This window comes from Euprymna scolopes, chromosome 7 (assembly GCF_053919585.1).
Source record: "Euprymna scolopes isolate OS-2025 chromosome 7, ASM5391958v1, whole genome shotgun sequence".
Lineage (NCBI taxonomy): Eukaryota > Metazoa > Mollusca > Cephalopoda > Sepiida > Sepiolidae > Euprymna > Euprymna scolopes.
This window is the reverse complement of record NC_136488.1, coordinates 87,740,276-87,760,099: the sequence shown is the minus strand read 5'-3', so window position 1 is coordinate 87,760,099 and position 19,824 is coordinate 87,740,276. Positions and strand designations below refer to the sequence as shown.

Below are 19,824 nucleotides of genomic sequence, written 5' to 3'. Positions count from 1 at the left end.
ATCCGTACATTAATTTTAAGACTGGCTTTTATACTTGAAAACTAATCCATACTGATTATAAAGAACTGATTGACTTAAAAGCAAAATACTTTTCCAACGATATTTTTTCTCCGTACAGTTATAGTCTTGAAAGCTTTCCAAACTTATAAGATTATGAACTGATAAATGTTAGTAAAATGTTTAATTTTTTTTTTTTAGTTTATTCTAAATGAACAGCATATTTATGTCGATGAAATATCAGATAGCTTGTGCGTGACATGACAAGAAGATATTACAATTTCAATGGAATAAAATAATTAATAAACCTAATAACGATTACAAATTGGATCTGTGGAATACAACTTTTTTTTTTGATGTAAAGGTTGCCGTTAATTTTGTTGATATATCATTTCAGGTTGAAAATATTCCAAAGATTATAAGCACTGAATTCCAATAAGTACTGATGAAGGACGAAAAAAAAAAAAAAAAAAACACTTGAAGGTTGTATAAGTATGAACAGAAATAATTGGTTGTTGTAATGGTTATTTCGTTTTGATGAATTTATAAAAGGTTTTGTTTCCTGTATTCTAAACGGTTAATATATATATAGTCATGATTTCGCCGCGGTTTACTTAATCTGGATTAGTTATTAGACTTTTATTTGTGCGGCGCGTTTGCTCAGTTGGCAGAGTGCTCGGGTTTCGAATCCTGAGTTCGGATGTGTCTAACTGATGAGGGCTAAACTCGAGTCTTGGACGTCCGATTTGTTGACTTTTATAGCTCTTGTAGCTGCGACGTTGTTTGGCTGTGGAAATAATTATATAATATCTCATACCCTGAATATATATATATATATCTCAAAATGAGCTCGAATATTCCCTCAAAATTTGTGCGTTCATCGCAAAATTGCATGAAACTATGGTTATGCTATATAAAAAAATTTTAAGTGCCATAAAGCCCTGTCTTGGAATATGTACATATAGATATATATTAATATTCCAAAATAGTTATATATATATATATATATATATATATATTTCAGGACAAGGTTTTGTAGCACTGTAAAGAATTATTTTTTATTTATATACCATAATCATGTGTTTTTTTTTGATATCTTGTGATGCACGCAAGAATTTTTTTTTTTTCGAGCTCATTTTGTTGTTTTTTATAACCACTTACTGTTATATGTACTTATGCGTGTGCGAGTAGTGAGTTACTTTGGTGGTAAATATATCTTTCGTAAGAAAAATATCCGATTTTTCTCCTCTACTGAACAACAGAAGTAAACTACGAAAAAAAAAAAAAATCATGTTTAAAAAAAAAAAAAAATAAATAAAGCAATCATTTTTTTCTTTTCATTTTGATGTGAATAAAGGGGAAACAACTCTTACAAAATGGCTGCTCGTATGTTTAGCGATTGGTCAAAACGATATTTTAACACACCTCAGGCGATTAATGAAATTCGAGAAGCTGGAAAAGAAACTGACCAATCATCGATCACATTTTTTTTTTGTTCTTCCTTCTGGTTATTGTTCAATTTTATTTTTTCTACTTTTATATCTTTGTTCTCTCAAAGACGATAAAACAACAGCTAGAACGATATAACAATGTCGCCAAAAATAAATGAGCAAATAAAATGCAAATAAAATAAGAGAAGCGGGTGGGATGGAATAAAGGATGTAGGGCGAGGAAGTGCAATACAGGATGCGGATAGTGGAGGAGGGAAGGATGACAAATAATACGCAACTACTCACCGTGAGTTCGTACTCGTCATTGTTTTCATTTTTCACGGCAAACGGCCACCAGCCTTTCACCCTTTTGTGTTTAAATAACGACATTTGGGGAACGGTGCCATCCGTTTTTAGCATGTCAAGGGTACATAACTTGGACGATTTGGCACCACGCGGGAAATGGTTCAAGTCTAAAGTCAAAGAACCTGGAAAGATTAACAAAATAAAAAGAAGAGAGAAAATAATAATTTTAAAGATACAGATAAAATAAAAAATAAAAAAATAAAATGAGCAATAACGTTAAAACAAAATTTATATAACATCTCCAGGAATAGGTATGATGAATCATCATGGCGATTTGTTGGCGTAGCTACAGATTTTTCTGGACTGCCTGTCTGTAATCAGCGTCCCTGTTCATTGAGTATTTTTTTCTCTTAGAGAAAGATATTTATTTGAATTCCCCTCTTTTAGGATTTCTGTTTTAGAGCCAAAAAGAGTAGAACAGTTAGTTATATTATATGCGTCGATAGAGAAAAGTGTGTGTGTATACACATGATGATGATGATGATTGCAACGTCTTGCCAGACGAGTGCCACTCCCTCGGACACTTAAAGTCCATGAGCCCAAATGCCTAAGGGAGTATCTGTACACAAATGATGTTACAGAGTCTTAGCTTTGTACGACAGCTAAGTCTCTCTCTCGGTTCAAAATGTTGAGATCCAGCAACAAGCAAGAGACAAGATAGCCAGCAACAAATTAAACTGCAGACCAGCTTAATGCGGGTAATGGTCTTCCGCTTTATGGTTTTTTAAATCAGAGATTTGCTTCTCCTAGAAAGGTTGCCTTCACCACGGCTTACAGGAGCCCTCTCCACCCCAATACATATACATATATACATACATACAATATATACATAAAGTAATGGGACGATTTCAAAAATTTTACCGATTTCGATACAATTACCGATATAGGTTCTTTTAAAACCTCTAAATATGTTGTCATAGAGTTATTTATTTATTTTTTTATAATTTTCAGTTCAGAATACCAAATATTACATGCAAATATTTTCACAAACGTAAAACATACACTTTGGAATGATCTATAGATTTTAATTTTACTGGGCGTTTAAAATCAATGAATATTCACCATTTTATCTTTAATACTAGTGTTGGAAAATTAAATTTTAAATAAAATAAAATAAACAATTAAAGGAATCGTTTTTGGCATCGGAAAATAGGCACTATTTTTTTCCGATATTGATACCCGCCAAAATTCAAATTTTTCCGATTCTGATTAATCGTCTTAACACCACTACTAATATATATATGTTTAGAGGTACAGAATTTATATACAGTCTTGGAAATAATAAGCGGAAGTTTCTCAAGAGCTCTTTCGGCTATCATCTCATCAGGAGAAAATCGATAGCGTACAAAATAATATTATGTCGAAAATAAAGAGTTCTAATGGGGAACTTATTGAATGTGCCAAAAGTACGGAATATTATTTTGTACGCTATCGATTTTCTCCTGATGAGATGATAGCCGAAAGAGCTCTTGAGAAACTTCCGCTTATTATTTTCAAAACTGTATGTATGTATGTATGTATATATATATATATATATATATATATATATATATATATATATATATATATATATATATATATATATATTAGTGTGTGTTTAGGCAGCATTTTTTTTCCATTTCTCATTTTCTCGTTCACGAAATATCTTCAGACGAAAAAGTGGCGAGGGAAAGAATTAGTAGTCGCAACAAATGGTCAATAGTCGTAGACAGCAGGAGCCGAGAGTATGATATTAATAGGAAAAATGTTTTATTGCAAATCGAAATATATTGTAAATTGTGAGGACAAGGCTGCATATGGGTTGAACAAGAAAAAAACTATTATAGTGATAATGATAATGATGATATCAGCATCAAGATAGTTATATAACCATAAACGCCGTAAATATAAGTAGAGGGGGTTCTGTTCATATGTATTGGATTGACTAAATAGTTTGTTTGTTTTTTTTATTTTTGTTTGTTTGGGTTTTTTTCATATTGTTGGAAGTATGGACCCAAACAGTAAGCTTTTAGAAACATAGCAGTTTGTACAACTCAGTTTCCACACTCGATTTAAAAAAAATCTTAAGAATGTGTGCGGTTTCGTTATTAAACAGCAATCTTGTTCAACTACGGTTTTCACTTGGTCACAATCAACCATCTTTTGGCCGGCCAGAGCGAGCGAGCAGCATCTTTCATTGAAAGAGTTTCATTTTAGAATCGAGCAAACCATTTTTTTTTTCTTTTTTTTTTTTGGCACATCCGTTCTCTAACAGAATTCTCCCAATACACATGTCATATATTTATGCAGGTTTCTGTAGCTATCTAATCCTTTATCTGCAGTAAACACACACACACACACACACACACACACACACACACACACACACACACACACACACACACACACACACACGGATGTCCGTCGAGTTCTGTTTGCTCTTCTATTTCAAAGCTGGAAAAAAACAAAACAAAAACAAGCTCGAGTAATAATTCTTCTAGAAGGCTTATTACACATTGAGTTTCACATACTTGCAAATACAGGATTTGAAGAATAAGAATATAAAACGATCGTAAATAATTCTCACAATCTAGACCAACTAAAGAAGAAGATTGCCAACGCTATGAGGAAAATCACCAGAGAAGATCTACAGGCAGTATCTGCGATCGTTGTTAAACGTGTACAGAAAAGCATGTCAATGCAGCACTTCCAGCAACTTTTATAATACTAAAAGCAATGTAAACAATAAAAGAATGTTCCCCCTCTCTACTACATTTTTGGGCTACTTTTAAGTAGGCCACCCTGTATCTATCTTGTTTCACTTTACTGAGATTGAGGTTCTCGGAAATCAGGGGCCCCCATTTCCTGTGGCTAACACTTGATTTCTACATGAGACACATTGATATTCGAATACTCAGTTAATGTTCTCTTTTATATCTCAAGCACTAAGTAAAGAATCTGAGAAAATATTTTTATCTCTCCTTAACTGGTCAGTTAAATATCATAGTATACCTTGTTTGTGGTCTCTTGGTCTTGCAGGAGCCCAGGACAAGAATTCGTTTAGTCTGGTGGAGTACCCAACTTCGTGCCGTCACTTGAGGTAACATATCATAGATATGGTGCAGCATTCCTCGTAAAAGCTAGCGTAGGTTTACTATAGCGAGAAGATCTTATTAGAGCCGCGAATACTATGTGATTTTAAATATTAGATCAGGGTTTACTTGTGCCATGTTTTGTTGCCAAACTCCTGCACAGGAAGATCTCAAACAGATTCAATCAAGTACATTTTGCTCCTGGTATTTTAAAGAGAATCCACTGACATTAGACTTTTCACGAAAATTAGCAATTTCTGTAATGTCCGAATATGTCGCGAATATCGATTTTTTTTTTTTTTTGAATTTTAACATTTGTTGTATATTTTATGCTATTATCATGGAAAATCAATTAAATATAAAATGAAAGCACATTTTGCATTTTGTATTTTAAATAAAAAATATCATGTATCTCGACATAAAACTGTTTGCTGAAATTAACAATTTCTGTAATGTCCGTGCGTGTCGCGAATATCGACTTTTAAAAATTTTATATTTGTGGTATATTTTACGTAAGTGTGATGCAAAATCACTTAAAGATTATTTTAAAGTACTTTTTATATCTTGTATTTTAAAGAAAGTGTCACATGTCCTGCCGTAAAACTATTCGCTAAAATTAGCAATTTCTGTAAGGTCCAGATAATGTCTAGAATGCACTTCGCGCACGCGCGTATGTACATTATTTATGTTTGTTACTGACACAAGGCCCACTTATCTACGTTGAAACATTAACCTGAATGCTATGGAAGATTTATCTCCCTTACAATGTTGCAACCAATATGTGCGGACGTATAAATAGTATTTTATTGTGAAAAAAATTCCATATACACACTTTTCATTGCCGTCTACGGCTCTTCAGCAGGCAGTACTTTTGTCAAGATCTAGAAAAGCATCCGTGAATATTAAATTTTTATAAATAAAAATGAAGATTACAATGAAAAGTATATATGCTATATAAAGGCAATTTACAATTATAGTAGGTATGCAGAGGTAAAACGGATACACACAAGCTGAAGCAAATCAAGATATGATGGTGAAATATGCTATGCAAATTCACCTTTATTGATACTAATATATATATATATATATATATATATATATATATATAATGTACACACACACACTCACATATATATATACACACATATACACACACACATATATATGCACACACACACATATACACACAGACACACCCACCCACACTATATATATATATATATATATATATATATATATATAGACAAGATTTCAAGCTACGGTATAACTGGAAATGTTTTCTCGATCATAAAATCATTTCTCTCCGATAGGTTCATAACAGTAGTAATTGATTGGTAGAAATTAGAGGCCATCAATATTAATGCTGGAGTCCCTCAGGGGTCCATCCTAGACTCAACTCTCTTTCTGATATACATCAATGATCTCCCAAAACACATACTTTAAGCATTTGTTGACATCTATGCTGATGATACGACCATCTATAGTAACACATCAAAGGCCGTAAATGACAAAGTTCTCTCAGATTCTCTCTCCTCTGATCTTGAGCGCGTGGTACAGTGGGGGATGAAGTGGCTGGTTCCTTTTAATGCATCTAAAACCAAGCTTCTATCTTTACATCATCAACGCTCTGGTCCCCATCTGGCATCAATTGCAATGGATGGCTCTCGTCTAGGGGAAGCTCCATGTTTTGATAAGCTTCTGGGCTTGACCTTTACTCCTGACCTGAAATGGAATACGTACATCAAGTCAGTTGCCAAGATCGCTGGAAAAATGGTAGGATCCTTCTACCGCTCCAGAAGATATCTCACCCCTGATGCAATTCTCTATCTGTATAAAAGCCAAGTGCGTCCAAGGATGGAGTACTGCTGCCACATCTGGGCAGGAGCTGCTAAAACAGCCTATCCTGCCTTGACAGAGTACAAAATAGGCTTCGTGGCCTGGTGGGTGATGCCCTTTTCTCTTCCCTGTAACCTCTCTCCCACAGGAGAGACGTTGCGAGCCTGTCTTTGTTTTATCGTTACTACCATGGCAGGTGCTCGTCTGAACTCCAATCTCTGCCTCCCCTCGCCAATCTTTCACGATAAGTACCCGCTAAGCTGAAACCACTGTCAAAAGTTTTCCCCACTCCTTATCTGTGCCAAAAGCAAAACGTAGATTCCATGAACAAAACTTCTTTCTTAGAAGTGCACGCCTGTGGAACTCTGTTCCGGTTGCCTGTTTCCCACCTGACTACAACCTAGATGTCTTTAAGTCCAATGTAAACAAATTCCTGATGAACCGCCTCCTTAAGTAAGACACTTTATCAAATCTCCAACAATAACGTACTGTACACACAATAACCCTTATCTCCGAGTGGCTTCCGGACCTTGATATGTGGTGACTACCTTGTAAAAAAATATGCACACACACACATATATATATATCACTCATATATATATATATATATATATATATATATATATATATATATATATATATAAATATATATATATATATATATATCACTCATATATACACACACACATCACACACACACATATATATATATATATATATATATACACACACACATCACACACATATATATATATCACTCATATATATATATATATATATATATATACACACACACACACACACACATATATATATACACGCACCCCCCACACACACACATATATACACACGTTCTTTTGGATTAAATCGTTTGACGACATGGACTGAATATTTTTGTTATCGCGTCTATAGAAACAACTTGTAATGATTGAAAAAATACAACCAAGGTTGAAATAATAAAGATATATGTTGTCTTTTTACCCTTATTTTTTATACGATTCCGACCATTTCCCCTCTTTTGATGAGAAGCATATAACTTCGAAATGCCATAGTTTAAAGAGGTTTCTCCTTTATTTTCCTTTCTGTAACACTTATTGACTTGATAATGTAATAAAGTTCCTATGTAACTTTACTCTTTATCCTTTAAAGTTATATATATATATATATATATATATATATATATATATAATGTGTGTGTGTGGTTGTGTTTTACATATTTATAGCGTTCTCACTTGCGCCAGGTGGTGTATCCGTATTGTTATTTTTCGAGAGGTTACCCTTCGTCAAACGTGTATTCTGCTTTTAAACGTGCATGTTGGGAGCTGTTGGAAATTCCGTAGTCATTTGGAAATCATTTATTTGTTTTAAATTTATGAATTAGTTAAACTTCGTAATATGCTAGTATATTAAACAAAGAGTACAGTATTTTAAACACATTGGCTAAACGCAACTCTGTCGACAATATCCGAACGCGCATGCAGAAAAGCTATGGTATGTTTATCTACAAAAATATTATCTGCAGATGAAATTCAATGAATATTTAAGAGCAGAGCGTCGCAATGTTAGTTCGTAAGCGTTATTTGAGCTTTGTCTTGCCATGATTCATCCTCACTACATTAACATATGCTTTTTATTCCAACACGAATCCGATTTAGGTTAATTACAATCAGTTGTATTAACTGCAATAATGATCGTGATATTATGCAGATTGAAAAGCGTCTTTTAATTATTGATGAAAGGTTAAATTAGTGCAAACAAATCCAACAAATGAGAATGAACGCTTAACATGTCTATGCTTTGTCCATTAGTGCAAATCCCCGCCCCCGGGATCATGAATATGACGCCGTAGAGAGGATAATTTTTTTTACTAAGCATCACAACGAAACTCTCTACAGGAATCGGGGAGGGCTGAGTTAGAATCAACAAAAAACCAAGCGCTAAATTGCATATCATAGATATTTATTATATAAAAGGAATTTGTGTGTGTGTGATCGTTCCCTATGAACTCGGAAACGGATAGGCCAATTTTTTATTAAAATTGCAAAATAAGGTACTTGATGTGTCTGGCAGTGTTTTTACCAATGTTTTGTATCTGAATGCGTCTCATAAGTATAGATAATCAAAAATAATCCGATTAAAGAAGGTAGTCCGATTTTGGCCAAAGTTAACACTTTTATACAACCTAACGTCACAAGTGCATTTGAGAAGTTTTATCACTGCACAAGCAGAAAAGTCCAGCCTATAAAATCAACTGTAGATTCTTTTATAAGAAAGGGGCGCGTACAAAATAATGTTTCGTCTTAAAGCACAATTAAACCATGATACTTGACTTTTGTACGCTTAACTTTAACTCAAGTAATTATGTAAAAATAATTTCATAAAATGAACAGTTAGTTCTTTGATGAGACTAAGACGCGTCCGAAATGAATGTTTCTGTTTAGAGCACAATTGAACCCTGATACTTGTCTTTTGCATTTTAAACTTTAAGTGAAGCCATTATTTACAGATAATTTTATAACATCAACAGATTCTCTACAGTGCAATATAGACTACAATGTATTGCAGACTAAGTCAGTACAGGGAGGACTGTGACCATTGAAATATCTGTAGGTCTTCCAGTTTTGAATTTTTTGAGATGAGGATTGATGATTCGTTTTATTTGGAGTCTTCAAACTACTGCTCTCATCTGTAGTGCTGCTATTATTATTATTATTATTATTATTATTATTATTATTATTTTTATTATTGTTATTATTATCATTTTTATCAATGTTATTATTATCATTATTATTATTAATATCATTATTATTATTATTATTATCATTATTATTATTATTATATTAAATTAATTATTATTAGTAAGTATTTATCTAAGCTAACAAGGACACCAGCCCAGTCGTAAAATACGCTTAAATATGATATTTTAATTCTTACAGATTTCGTATATATTATTATAGTCAATTTTCTGTCGATTCTTATATATTATAAAGTTGTGATTTCAAAAATAAAAAAATATATATCCATATGACTTGGGTGCATCAACTTGAATCGAAACCAAAACTTATGAAGAATTTTTGGTAAAATTATTTATTTAAAAATAGACGACTTGAGTGACATCAGCTATAATTGAAACCGAAACCAAAACTTATGAAGAATTCTTGGCAAAATTATTTATTACATGAAATGGAAGATCATAACAATTAAACGACAGTAACTCGGAAGGAAAACAAATGTAAGCGTGACATTTTCATATGTGTTGGCTATACCTGATCGGGATATAACAACAAACATATTTTGTCTCCCTGTGCCACTGTTGCTGTTGATGCTTATCTGTATTCTTGAGGCTATTGCTACTACTGCTAATTAATATTCGATTGCTGTTGCTGATAATTTGTATTTTGTTGTTTACATTTTGTACATATAAATAAAGAGAGATGCTATTTTGCAGCATAAGACTATCTTTGCTTGTGTACAGCCTAATGTACACATCGCTTGACCAATAGTCACTAAACTTGGTTAAAATATTGGGATGGTCTAACTTAGAACCAATTTAATTTTGGTATGTCAAAGATAAAAGTCAAAGAAAAGGTGAATGTCACAGTTGTAGCCAAGGAACTCCTGCACTTTAGATGACCTTGACATTTGATATCGACAATGAAATTTTTGGTTAAGCTTGAAACTCCAACAGAATTTCAACATATGGACCTGATGCTCTTTGATAACTATCATAAAAATGTCGTATTAATATAAATATATAACAATTTTCTGTTTATAAAGTAATGATAATTGTTATGGTGGTTTTGTCACTGATAGGATCATTGTTAATATGGTGATTTGTAATGTTATTATCAGGGCTATGACAAGAGAATATTCTTTACTTTGTTTTGATTCTCAAGTATATATCCGACACAGTTAATCGATTGAGAACCACATCACCTTATAAGATATTAACCACATCACCTTAGAAGATATTAACCACATCACTTTATTAGATATTAACATTGGCAATGAAAAGTGTGTATATGGAATTTTTTTTACAATAAAATACTATTTATATGTCCGCACATATTGGTTGCGGCATTGTAAGGGAGATAAATCCTCCATAGCATTCAGGTTAATGTTTCAACGTAGATAAGTGGGCCTTGTGTCAGTAACAAACATAAATAATGTACGTACGCGCGCGCGCGAAGTGCATTCTAGACATTATCTGGACCTTACAGAAATTGCTAATTTTAGCGAATAGTTTTACGGCAGGACATGTGACACTTTCTTTAAAATACAAGATATAAAAAGTACTTTAAAATAATCTTTAAGTGATTTTGCATCACACTTACGTAAAATATACCACAAATATAAAATTTTTAAAAGTCGATATTCGCGACACGCACGGACATTACAGAAATTGTTAATTTCAGCAAACAGTTTTATGTCGAGATACATGATATTTTTTATTTAAAATGCAAAATGTGCTTTCATTTTATATTTAATTGATTTTCCATGATAATAGCATAAAATATACAACAAATGTAAAAATTAAAAAAAAAAGAAAAAATCGATATTCGCGACATATTCGGACATTACAGAAATTGCTTTATAAGATATTAACCACATCACTTTATAAGATATTAACTGATATATAACTCTAGAGTAAGAATAATGAAAAGAATAATCTTGTCAGAGCCCTAATCTATATATTAATGTGATGGCGTGTGTGTTCTTTTGTGTGTCACGCTTACATCTTTCTCCTTCCGAGTGATTATCGTTTCGTTGTTATGACCTTCAAGTTTTTGTAATAAATAATTTTACCAAGAATTCTCTATAAGTCTTTGTTTTGGGTTCGATTATAGTTGATGGATACTCAAGTCATCTATTTTTTTCTATAAATAATTTTATCAAGAATTATTCATAAGTTCATATCATTGTGGCTATTATTATGCCTATTTTTACAATTCGCATAATTATTATCGTTGTTATTATTATCATCACTATCGTTAATATTATGCTTATCTTGGTGGTTGGAACTGATGCAAGTGTGGTAACTGTCTTTGTCTTGGAATGTATGTATCTGAAATTTTGATAAAATGTGTAACATGTTTATGTCCTCAGTGAGCCTTTGCGTCTGACAATCTCTTTGTGACCTGAATTGAAGTCGCTGATAAAGAAACGATTTGGAATGCGCAAAGAAATAATAACACAATGATAATTTCAAGTCGTCTCTGTAACGATCGTACACCGGATATTTGCTGACCAAATACTCAGAACACTACCGATAAATAAATGTTGTAAGACAATTTATTTGTGTTCTATTGTATGTATGTATGCATATATGTATGACCAAAGGGCGAATGAACTCTTTTTCTGGGTCCACGGCCAACTAGCACCGTGTATATTTGTGTGTGTGTATATGTGTATTGGGGTGGAGAGGGCTCCCGTAAGCCGTGGTGAAGGCAACCTTTCTAGGAGAAGCAAATCTCTGATTTAAAAAACCATAAAGTGGAAGACCATTACCCGCATTAAGCTGGTCTGCAGTTTAATTTGTTGCTGACTATCTTGCTCTTGCTTGTTGCTGGATCTCAACATTTTGAACCGAGATAGAGACTTAGCTGTCGTACAAAGCTAAGACTCTGTAACATCATCTTTGTATAGATACTCCCTCAGGCATTTGGGATCATGGGTTTTAAATGTCTGAGGGAGTGGCACTCGTCTGACAATACGTTGCAATCATCATGACCGAAGTTAAGCGAAGTTGAGCCTGGCCAGTACCAGATGGCTGACCATTTAGGAATTCTAGGCGCTGTATTTGTTCTCCGCTTATCTCGATATTGTTTCCAGTCGTTCGGGACCTCCACTTACCACTGGTATTTAACAATGTAGACTCAGGAGAGGTGTGTTGGAGATTGCGCAACTCTTGTCACAAAAAACTCCACATGCAGGCACCCTTACAGTGGGTATCCATAGTCTGTCAAGATTGAAGGAAGCCATCATGTATGTATGTGTGGAAAGTAGAGATTAAACCGTTAGCGTACTCATACACTTCAGAAAAAAAAAAACAAAAAACAAACAAACCTAAAAACGACGCATAAACTTTTAAAAATAAATTCACCGGATTCTTTTGGCAATCATAGATCTTTTCCAGCCAAAATAAAAATACATCCGTGATAATAAAGCTGAAAAATAACTCGCCTGCCAACACTGTCCTTTAATATCCAATAAAATTATACGAATAAAAAGAATCATTTTCATATGCCGAATAAATGTGGGTCAAATTCTTGCGCTGTCTCAAAATGCTGGCTTCTCTCCACAAAACCGAAGAAAGATGGTAACGCCATCAATATGATGTCTTTTAATGATGGATGATTTTGAAATCGGAAAGAAGCTTTTAATGGACTTATTTTGGCATCGGTCCAACGAGGGAAGCATTGGGAAATCAGAATATGTTTGGCTTCTGGAGAAATCGGCTCCAAGACCAAAATAAATCTTGCGGTGCTTCTTGGAATAAATGGTAAATCGTTGTTATGCATTAACGAGACTGGCTCTCTTACAGTAATGGATTTAAACTGTTAATGGGGTAGGCTATAATTCTGCCTACCTTCCAAGTCCCAGACTGGGATGTTCGCACAGACTCGTGCATCTCTATTCATATAAAGTTATGTATGAGTATATGTTTGTAAGATGTATTACTGCGCTGATTAACCTAATAAGTCCCCCACTATCAACCAAGCTTCATCCTCCCTCTCATCGCCGGAATTTTGCACCCCTGTGCCTGTTTTACAAGTACTTTAATAGAATGTGCTCTGAGGACTTCGTAACACTTGTGCCTCTCTCGATCTTGATATTCCCGACTAACTCGACAAGCAACAAAATCACACCCCTTCACTCTATAGGTCCATAGATGTCGTAAATCCTTCTTCTCTAATAGTTTATTTCGTTTCCACGAACTGAAAACTTTAGAATTATTTCTCCGTCTTCTGCATGGACCGATGAAAAAGAATTCCAAAAGATACCTGGCGAATATATCGGGTGAAATAAGTGCAAGAAATACAAACAATTGCATTTGAACGGGCGTTTGTAATTAAAACAGAATATCAGTTGAAGTGTTTGAAATACTATGTGAATGGTTGGCATCCGGAAGGATGTCCCATCCTCAGCTAAAACAAAACATAAGAAAATTGAAAGGAAAGAGGTTTCGTAAATCGACATGCTTCTGGTTCAAGCGACGTACCCCGAAATCAGTGGAAGACGCAACGGGACTCATTATTTCTCGTATGCATATATATCTAATGGAAAGAGTTGCTTGGTTGTATAAGTTTCTATTAAGACTGAAACGGATGGTTATTTGTCTTCAGAGCAAACACGACTAGCTCACAGATATATTGGCCCTGTGTCATTTTGCCCTAACGCCTGTCCGCCCCCCCCCCTTATCTCTCCCCCGTCACTCCTTGCGGCTGCAGAAAAAAAAGGTTTGTTTGTTTAAACTGCCCCCTCCTAGCATTTCCTTCTTTTGTTTTGTTTTTTGTTTTGTTTTTTAATTTATTATGCAGCTGTATGGAAAGAACGTGGAAAATGATAAGAATTAACGTTTGTTTGCAGGATAAATGTCTGAATGTTTGCCCCCCCCTCTACCCCCTCCCCCCACTTCATGCACCACTTTTTTTTCTTTCTTTTTTTCCCTCCCGAAAAGAACAAAATGAAGTCTTTTCAAGAATGGAGGTTTTGTTTTTGTTTGGAGTTGAGCTTTTATGTTTTCGTTTGTTTCCTTGTTTTAATTCATTTATTTAAAGCATTTTCAAGCAAATCCTTCACTCCACGATAAAGAGAAACGTGTACTTATTTCTGATTTGGCTTCATTTTTCTTCAGTGTAAGTCGTCAAAAATCAATCAATTATTTGCGAGTTGTCCTTGGGTTTACTTTCGAGAACCTCGCAACTCTCGCTTATATATACATATATTAATGATGGGACAATTCCAATATTTTTCCCGATTCCGATACAATTTCCGATTCTTTATAAATCTCTAATTATTTAACTATAAGTTATTTCCTCTGATTTTCGTAAACATGCAGAAATTTTCCTAAACGTCAAAATACACTTGTGGGGAATGATTTATCGTTTTTAGCTTCACTGGTGGTTTAAAATCAATAAATATTTATTATTTTATCATTATTACTAGAAATGGAAAATTTTGCTTTAAACAAAATCAAATAATAATAAAAAAAAAAACAATTAAAAGTATCGTTTTGGAAAATAGGCATCAATTTTTCCGATTCCGTTACCTCCAAATCTCCGATTTTTCCGATTCCGATTAATCGTCTCAATACTAATATATATATGTATAGAGACGAATATTGGCTGAAGAGAGCTTGATAAGGATACCTTAAACGGGCCTTATTATCGGGCTTGAAACCGACGGTACCAATGATCTGTCTCAACTAACAACTTTCTGTACACAATATATATATATACTGTACTTTAGTCCTTCTGTCATTACACTTCAATCACTCATACCCTCACGTTGTGTGAGATATCGTCGCAAAGGAGCGAAAAAAAAAAAAAGTAAAGAAATACAAATCCGACCCGACATCTTAAGTGCAAATGAAATGCATTAATTTGTGGTTCTTCCAAAATAACGCATTTCATTATTACTCAAAATTCTTTTCGCACACACGTGTTTTACAACGCTTTGCCGTATAACACGTGGCTTTTTTTTTTTTTTTAAATCTCTCTCCTCGCCACCTCATGCCGGCCTTAGCCTTCGTGTTCACATGTCGATCTTCCTCGTTCGAATTTGACTTTTCCTCTTGAGCACATGGTATATTTTTCTCCTTTTCTTGTCACGCAAGATCGTGCACACTTGCTAATTTGCATATCGCCAAAACAACTGCTAATATTTTCATTGGTCAGCTATCCTACGGATGCTGATGATTTCGTTCGTCGATGCTCTATTGCAGTAAGCGCGCGCCGCTTCGTTACACTCACATTTCATGAGCAATGTTTCTGACAAAGGGGAAAGAATTATTGTTTTTCTAGGTAGGAATCTATTACTATAACACATATTTTGAGCTGCTTTTTTTTTTAAATCTTGAAGTAGCATTTTTTTAAATTCCTTATACCAAGTAGCTTCTTACCCTGTTCGAAGCGATTTTCACATAAAAATAAAAACAAAAAATACATGGGTATTCGAATACTCCATTAAAGTTCTCTTTTTATCTCTGAACCCTTGTTCGTAAATAAATGATATTAATCCTTCCCCCTCCGTAAAATGACCAGGTAACTGTGTTATAGTATATCTTCCCTGTAGTGTTCCTAGATTTTAGGACAAGAATTTATTTAATCTGGTGGCTTATCCGGCTTAGCGATGTTACTATAGGCAGGATCACTTTAAGAAGGTGCACTATTCCTCGTATATTCCAATGCAAGAGTATCCACACCGACGGGATCTTACTTAGCCTTCGCATAATATTATTTTAAATATTTAATCCAGGTTTAACGTAAAAAAAAACAAACAAACAAAAAAAACAACGTAACATGCGGCCGCAGCCGAGATTGAACTCGCTACATGAGTTTATAGTGTAATTCAAATCTTGTCCGTAGCTGAAGACTTATTTTTTTATCGCGATGCTATCAATAGATGGGTTGCCTACCACGGCTCAAGAGAGGCCCATCTACCCTCGAGAGAAGGATAGACTGTGCCAGTTTCCCTACCTGGTATTTTACCTTGCCGTACATACTGCGCCTCGCCTTCCCAAATGGGCACCAATCTGGTACAGGCCAGGCTCAACGTTGCTTAACTTCAGTGATCTGGTGAAAACCGATGTGTTAACGTGATTGTGCTGGGTTTACTTATTGTGGGAAGTATACTAGTGCTATATTTTCCTCATAAATTCCTGTACAGCGATAACTTAGACAATCGAAGACAATGTTTAGTATGCGTTAAAATTCCCTTCATGATCTTATTTGTATATGTGTATCTTATTTGTATATGTGTATTTGTTATATATATATATATATATAGTGAATAAATGACAAAAGTCTATATTCCAAAATTCATGATGTTGACAATCTTAGTTTATTCCTTTCAGTTGACATTTACAATTCTTGACAGTATCTGTTTCGTAGCGCAAAATCAATCACTTAATTATTATATCAATCAGTGAATGTATTTTGCCCTTAATTCACCAGGAGAATATATATATATATATATAAAGTGATGGAACGAGTCCGAATTTTTCCCGATTCCGATACAATTATTACCGATTCTTATTTCGATTGTTTATAAATCTCTTAATATTTTAAAATAGCTGCTAAGGAGTCGAAATTGCAAAAATTGGAACTTGGCAGCAAGACCACTTTTGTATGCATGCGCAATATACGTAAAGTTCTGTTAAATTTTTACGTTTTCTTTTATATCGATCTGACGATCAAGCGGTAATGATTAAGGCTGGAGCGCTATTTGTTTTGGTTTCGATTCTAGCTGATAGCACCAAAGTCATTTTTGTTTTGAAATAACTACTATTGAGTTCCATACAATAATCAAGAGTATTGGCTCTAAATTAATAATAAATACGAAATCCGTATGGATTAAAATATATTTAAGCGTATTTTACGACTGGGTCACGCCGGGTGGACTGCTAATATATTATTAATTTATAATAATTAACGAAATGACGATGGCCTATGTGGATGTAACGCGGAAGACTATGGCTTAATTGCCATATATTTTCATATCATGTACGTTACTCTGTTCACGTACTGAGTAAACACTGAAAATAGAGGCGTTAGATAACTAAAAACTTAATTTTCGCTGATTATCTTCGAAAACTGTTTTTAATAATAATCGAAATATTGAATTTCAAATAAAACCAATGGTACCTACTTAATGGCAATGTTGCAGTAATGAAAATATTTAAAAAAAAAATACGAAAAACGATAAGGTCGAACATTATTTTATAATGAAAACAGTTTTTAAAAACAATTAATGAAAATTTATTATGAAATTCACAGAAACGAGACGACATTTATAATAGACTAGCGGGGGTACCCGGCGTTGCCCGGGTGTTTAGAGATGTGTGTGTTGGGGTGGGGGGTAAATCCAAACAAAAGAGTAAGCGTAGCAATAATCCTGTTTAAGTATCATAAAAAAACAAACGAACGTGATGCAAACGAACGATGTAAAAACAAAAACTAAAAAAAAGAAAACGCGAACGTGATGGGGGAAAAAAAAACAAAAGAACGAACGATGTTAAAACTTCTTTAAAAAATCTGAAAAACAAAAACAAACAGCGAACGCGAAAAATAGGTGTGTGTGTGTGTGTGTAAAAGTAATAACCCTGCTAAAATAAATAAATAAAAAAAAAAAACGAACAAAAAAAAGTTTTAGAAAAAAGGTTGACTCGAACCCAAAGCCTTGAGGTTAATAGTCTGATGACATAACACGACACCGCGAAGGCAGTAACGTTTGATGAGTCCAAAATAAGTGTTTATAAACCCAGGTGGTTTTCAAGGTCAAATCTCATGCCATAACAGCAGCGGCAGCAAGAGGAGGAGCAATAGAGAGCAAACGAATTCACAGCGCGAATTTTGTAAGATAAAAGTCACTGAAATAAAAGACTTTTACGACGTCGTTTTGTAAGTGTTACATATTATGATCTCGATAGCATATAAAAAGTTATAAGAAATAGTAACCCCCCTCGAGAATCCCGGCGAGAAAAGCCTTTGCCGGACATGCAGAAAAAGTGCACACACGCATACTACATACACACGCATTTTCGCTTTTATATATATAGAAGAGAAATACAGTGATATACGAAGAGATGTGTAATAGAAGTTTTTAAAACAGGAGAGAGATGCATTATTGAAGAGAGGTATACAGTCAAACTTTGGAAGAGGATTTCAATACGAAGTTCATTATACAAGACGATTGAACACATTACCTTGTGGTTGATAACAAACAAAGACAAAAGGCTAACATAGCGAATACAGGTTGGCCCACTTAAAGTAGCCCAATCTCTCTAATCGTTATCTTAACGACCAATTGATACCACAAGACAAAACGCAATTCCTTTTCCCAACAAGATGGCGCTACATGTCACACGTCTCACAGGTCACTGACACGAGTTCATGACATGTTTCCAAAAGAGAGAACAATAAGCAAATAGTTATGGCCACCACGTTCCTCGGACTTGTCATCATGTTCTTTTTTTGTTTTATTTTTTTTTGGGGGGGGCGACTTTAAAAAATAAGTCTATGCTAATAATTCTCACATCTAGACCAACTTAAGGATAACATTACGAACGCTATCAGGAGAATCACCAGAGAAGATCTACAGGCAGTATCTGCAAACGTTGTTAAACGCGGCCAGAAATGTATAGATGTCAACATGGAGCACTTCCAGCATCTTTTATAACACTACAAGTAATTTAAACAATAAAAGAATGTTACTCATGTTTACTACATTTTCTTGGCTACTTTTAAGTGGGCCACCCTGTATAAGACATTTATTCATCCACCTGGTGATTGGAATTCGATGCCTTCTACATGGTCGTCTTCTCCTGATTTCCTTTCTTCCTAAAGAGTTTCTGTCAGTCTACTCAGTCCACCCTACCAGCTTCTCTCGGACGTTTTGACTGACTGCCTGTTTTATTCTAACTTAAATGTATATTTATTAATTCTATACTACTTTGTGACGTCAGTACACGGACCAGACAAGTGGATTCCATGCACATTCTTCTAACACGTGTCCTGGCAACAAAAGTCAGATTTTTTCTGTGTGCAATCTTTAATTCTGTTGTTCCATTTTTTTTTGCGCTGACCTAAATTAAACCAACACCACTTTCTGTTTATCCGGATTATTTGGAATATAAGTTACTTCTCTTGCATTCCTCACTGCAATGGATAATTCACTGGATTCCTGGAATCGTATCCTAACGAACGAAACTGCGTTCGATTCCAGAATTTTCCATCAATAATAATATTTGATTCTAAATGCTTCATTTCCAACTAAAACCCGGGAGCTGACCCCTTCAATATACAACAAATTTAATTTTTAGTTACCTCCAACATATCGGTGTATAAAATATTGCATATACGCATGAAATTTCCTGTGAATACATGAAATAAATAACATAT

The 19,824-nt window shown here is 34.2% G+C and overlaps 1 protein-coding gene and 1 long non-coding RNA gene across 22 annotated transcripts in view; one reads left to right on the top strand and one right to left on the bottom strand.

Moving 5' to 3' along the window:
• The window catches only part of LOC145279820 (otoferlin-like), a 1,618,966-nt gene that overhangs the window by 177,832 nt on the left and 1,421,310 nt on the right, over positions 1–19,824 (bottom strand). For all 21 annotated transcript variants that reach the window (XM_080131202.1, XM_080131198.1, XM_080131211.1 and 18 more), the window contains one exon: positions 1,734–1,915. In XM_080131202.1, the coding sequence (XP_079987328.1) occupies positions 1,734–1,915 (182 nt within the window). The remainder of the gene's footprint in view (positions 1–1,733; positions 1,916–19,824) is intronic.
• LOC145279822 (uncharacterized) overlaps positions 1–19,824 on the top strand; it is a 94,116-nt gene that overhangs the window by 59,955 nt on the left and 14,337 nt on the right. The gene's annotated exons all lie outside the window — the stretch shown is intronic.